The sequence below is a fragment of the Poecilia latipinna genome, unplaced genomic scaffold, assembly GCF_001443285.1.
Source record: "Poecilia latipinna isolate Pla-1442-1.1 unplaced genomic scaffold, P_latipinna-1.0 Scaffold57, whole genome shotgun sequence".
NCBI lineage: Eukaryota > Metazoa > Chordata > Actinopteri > Cyprinodontiformes > Poeciliidae > Poecilia > Poecilia latipinna.
Window position 1 is genome coordinate 40,794 of NW_015112673.1, and position 5,183 is coordinate 45,976.

Here is a 5,183-nt window from a genome sequence, read left to right on the forward strand (position 1 = left end):
ATAAAAAAAAATAGACACACCTATATATATAGAGAGAAAAAATATACAGATTTTGTGTGTATATATATATATATATATATATATATATATATATATATATATATATATATATATATATATATATAGCTCAAAAAAATAAAGGGAACATTTCACTTTAATTTTGTGTGTGGCTCCAAATCCAGGCCTCCATTGGTTAATTAATTTGATTTCCATTGATGATTTTTGTGTGATTTTGTTGTCAGCACATTCAACTTTGTACAGAACAAAGTATTCAATGAGAATATTTCATTCATTCAGATCTAGGATGTGTTATTTGAGTGTTCCCTTTATTTTTTTGAGCAGTATATATATATACAGCAAATTCAGATATAAATTTGCTGTCAAACAAGACACTGAGTGTGAAGCTGATGATGAACACTAGAGGTCAGACTACTATCACTGTGAAATATCTTGGTTCGATGACAAGCAACAGAACAAGCTAATTTATCACAGCGTCAGAAAATTATACATATATGTTAGGGAATTATAGATTTCAATGATATGGTTCAGTTGGGATTTATTTCAGATTATTGTCTCATTCTTTAGAATCAGTTTTCCGACATTTTTTAAAATGAAGGTGTGGCAGCAAAATAAGGCTCTGCAAAATGCGATAACAGGCTGGACTTGTTCACTAAGTCTCTCAGTGCCAGAGAGCTATTTAGAGACTAAACCTTTGTAACAGCTCCTTTGATAGGCAATATCATTAGTTGATCACAAACATATTGTGCAAATTAAACCAGGACTTCCCTATGAGTCACTGAAAGACAAACACAGGCAGGTACACACAAAGGTGATTACATTAGTGTCCAAAATAATTGCCAAAAGCTAATCGTTTTAGAAAAGAAGTCCAAAAGATTTTAAAATGCTACGGTATCTATTATTGTGGTTCGGTTATTTTTTCTGCAAATAAAAAATACATTTCAGGACAGAGCACATTAACTCACAGGAAGTGAAGAATATTTCTTCGTGACTTTTTTCTTTATGTCGTTTGATGCTCAGCTGAAAAGGACAATTCCCAGAGTTTGTACAACAATGATTCTGCTCAGCACATGAAGCTAAGAGACAGGCAACGGTTCTTCGAAGATGTCTACCAGCACGATGTGGACAACTACCTGCCCTCTACGCACCTACAGGTCGACTGCAGGAAACGTGAGTGCCTTCTTCTCCTGGGCGAAGTAAATCTCAAATATTATCTTCTGCTTCAAATATAAGTCCCTATTATATCATGATTATGTAGATTTTGATGGAACAGTTATGTATTTAGTTTTGTATTTACGTCCTGTAGAATTCTATATTATATCTATCTATCTATCTATCTATCTATCTATCTATCTATCTTCTTGTGTAAGTGTCTCCTTGGCTATCAGACAATAAATCTGATTGCTACACTGCCAGTCGGAACACATTGGGATAAAAAGAACCAAAAAGCTCAAATATGAATAATTTTAAACAACAGTTACTCCTTTTAAAAGCATCTGTATGTTCATAATTTACATCTGAATTTTCTTTCCTATGCATTGATCGGGTGCAGCCCCCATGGGCAGTATTTCATCTATGGAGGTGAACGTGGACACTCTGGAGCAGATGGATCTTATGGATATGTCAGATCAGGAAGCCCTTGACGTGTTCCTCAACTCGAGCTCAGTTGGTGACGAAGGAGCCCTAACGTCTCCACTACCAGGTGCGCAACAAAAAAAACAAAAAAAAAACATTTTTACTTGCTGATCGGCAACTAAAAATGTCATACATCTGTACACAAAACATGCTATTCTCTGCATCCTGCCACATATACAGCTGACCCCTTGACATCGTTTAACCTTTCAAAGTTTTAGCATAGAAACTACTTCCACTGTGTGAAACAAAACATAAACTGCTGAGAGAGAATTCTAGGAAGACAAGGGTAAAATCAGAGGTGACTTGGCCTCAAGACATAAGACTCAAATTTCATGCAATCTAATTGCACCTATAGGAGACAAGCCACACCTACTGCCCCAGGGAACCTATCAGTTTAATGGAGCAAACATTCTGACACTGTGACCCAAGCCAACTTCCAATTATCTGCCGTAGTATGAGTATAGTTCAGTGAAAATTTAGCCTTGGGCAGCCAAGTAACTGCATGAAACAGGTGTGTCAAGCGTTAGTTTTTTTTGTTTGTTTGTTTTTTCCAACACAGGTTAAGAGAATATTTGTTATGACCTGTTCTCATGACAGCAACATTTATTTTTCTGAAAGGTAGAGAAAAAAAAAAAAAATCAGCTAAATCCAGAATATAAAAACACCTCTGTTTACTACTGACATTTTTTTTCTAACTTTTATTGGAGTTTTTTTTTTCCAAGCACCAAGCAATTTTATCTTATTAGAAGAAGATATGTCTTCTAGTAAATGTCAGAACTTGGAAAGAGGGAAGTGTGTGAACACCCATGTGAAAAATGCACGGCTATAAGATAGATGAGTGTGATAAATAATCTCATCTACATTCCCAGCACAATTCTCCTGAAAAAATATTTTTCAAAGTGGAGGTGTAAAAAAAAAAAAAAAAAAACACCTGGCTCCATACAGTAAGTGTGCACATTAAATTCATGATTAATTGGAGCACCTGTTGTTTGAATGGCAGAATTCTCTCCACTTCAGCTGATATGACAGTTACAATCAGTCTGATTAACCTAACGCACAGAGCAGCTGTCCCTGATGGATTTTCTCTTTCATTTGCATTCTTTGCCTAAAGCCATAGCTCAAACAGTAAATTAAAAGCATCTGTTTGTGCAGAGTTACAGTCATAAAGAGAAAACTTTACGATGGGGTTGGCCAGGCCTCTCCCCTGTGCCTTCAGCTTGTTCAAAACGCTGCTGCTTCGAACATATCTCACTGGTTCTGCTGTAGAGTTAATTTTGAAATCCTTCTGTCGGGTTATTAATGCCTTAATGCTCTTGTTGCTCCGTAACTCGCCGATGTGATTCAGCCTATGTTTCACTACAGGCAGTTGGATCAGCAGACCAGTTTCTATTGGTTGTGTCGAAATTCATCCTGAAGCTTGATATATTAGATTAAAAAAATAAAGTTTAAAACAAGCTTATTTTTAGTGGCCTTTGACTTTGCAGTTTTGTTTTGCTTTCATTTTAGTAATTTTAATCAGTGTTTGAGCATATTTTATTTATTTATTGCTATTTGTTCTGTTATAATAATATTAATTAATTTGATCTCTTTTAGAATTGTGCAACATTTTGGTTAAATTGTATATATATATATATATATATATATATATAATTTTCTTTTTAAGTAAAATTGATTCGGATAAAAGTAAAAGCGCTATGCGTATACATACCAACTACATTTTTACAGCATGTAACATGGAAGGCAGTTATTATTACTTAACAGCAGTCAAAGTGAAAGTGAGTAGATAATTGATGAAACTAGTTAGTGAAGCTGGCAGAAGATCGACACTCAAGAAGCCCCAGGTATTGGACTTAATATGCCAGGATATATAATCCCATAAGCCTTTGCAAGGAAATGTGTGTAAAGATGAACATCTAGGCCACAATTCTAGATGGTAATTTGGCACAAAAATACCCAAAGATGAACACGCCCACAGTCAAGCATGACGGCAGCAACATCATCGTGCACTGAGGTTACTTTTGTTCAGGCACTTTTGTGAAGCTGGTGAAATTTGTGATTTCATATTTGACCCAACAGAAGAATATTAAAGTTCTTCTGATGAATATTAAACTTGTGAAAGCGTGAAAGCCAGAGTGTAAAACGATTCACATATCTTTGGGACACTAGCATTCCAATAAAACAACGCAATCACATTTTAGGCTCTTCTGTGTGCATTTTAATTTAATATTTATCTATTTAAAAATCCAAATCTGATAAAATTGACTTTAACATGTTGTTGTTCACCTAGTTATAGATTGTGAGGACGATGACGAAGACGAAGTGGATGAAGAAACAGAGGTTGTCTACAGGGATCGAGCGCCGCTGCAGAGGCAAAACGAAGTCTACCGTGGATCCCAGTCTCGATTTTCTTCAACGTCGTCTGGTTCCAGTGTTACCAGTGCAGGCGGAGCCGACACACCGGTGATCCAGTCCGATGATGAAGAAGTACACGCCGACACTCTGCTGCTGACCTCTGTTCCCAATACAAGAGATGAAGAAACAGAGGAAGAAGATGAAGAAGAACGATGCTTTTCAACAGCCCATCAAAAAGACTGAATATTTCTCCTTTCCCCTGTGCATATGCATTCTTTTCTAATGAGCTGAAACGCCCCGCATGTTTGGGTCAACTGTGATTACCTTTGTCCTTTAGATTGTGCATTCTCCTTTATGATTTACCAACTAACCACCTTTACTTTACAAGTTTTACGGTACATTCATTTGATAGTTTCTTGGCAGTTGTGTCAGAAGACGTTTATATCAATACAATGAGGCATTTTTTTTTTTTTTCATCTGCACAAACTTGTTCTGGTTGACATAAAACAAGTTCAGTTTTATTTCACAATTTGCCATGGGGGATCCTTGTGACTGTTTTTTTATGATCATATTTTTCTTATATTAAAGGCTCGGTTTCTCAACAGATGAACGAAGAACTAAAAACAAGATCGTCACTTGGCCATAATTCAAGTAGGCCACATGACCTAATTGAACCCTGAAACCACAGGTGGACTCTATTTAAGAATTAGGTTGGTTCTGGGAACAACTGGTTGTACTTGACCTTTAATACAGCTCTGTTTCAAAAACATGAAACTCGTTATGAGTTGCAAATAGAAAACGTATCTGTTTTTTGAGAGACACAGAAAACACATTAAATCAAGTAAGTCAAAGATCTGGTTGTGAATGAAAGCAGTTCAACCATGCTTTTAATGGAACACATGTCACAAAAGAGGCCAAGAAATAAAGGTAATAACAGACTGCTTTTTTAAGACATACAGTAATAAAAACACACACCACAGTATTAAATGAATCAAGCGTAAAAGCCTCTGTTGAGCCTGCTCCTGGATTTTCTTTTTGTTTCATGTTATTTTAGACAAATCCTTTTGAAGTTTGTTGGATTATTTGCCATGCAATTATAATGTTGCATTATAAAACACAGTGCCGTTTTTTTTTTTTTTTTTTTTTTTTTTTTTGAAAACGAATTTTGACTCAAAACT

General features: G+C 35.6%; 1 protein-coding gene across 1 annotated transcript in view; it reads left to right on the plus strand.

Annotated features, from left to right (window-relative positions):
• Window positions 1–4,996, plus strand: part of LOC106961100 (dysbindin domain-containing protein 2-like) — a 24,403-nt gene extending 19,407 nt beyond the window's left edge. Inside the window, exons 3-5 of the mRNA XM_015054622.1 lie at window positions 1,039–1,188; window positions 1,571–1,720; window positions 3,941–4,996. Coding sequence (XP_014910108.1) covers window positions 1,039–1,188; window positions 1,571–1,720; window positions 3,941–4,248 — 608 coding nt within the window. The 3' untranslated portion in view covers window positions 4,249–4,996. The remainder of the gene's footprint in view (window positions 1–1,038; window positions 1,189–1,570; window positions 1,721–3,940) is intronic.
• The last annotated feature ends 187 nt before the right edge of the window (window positions 4,997–5,183 follow it).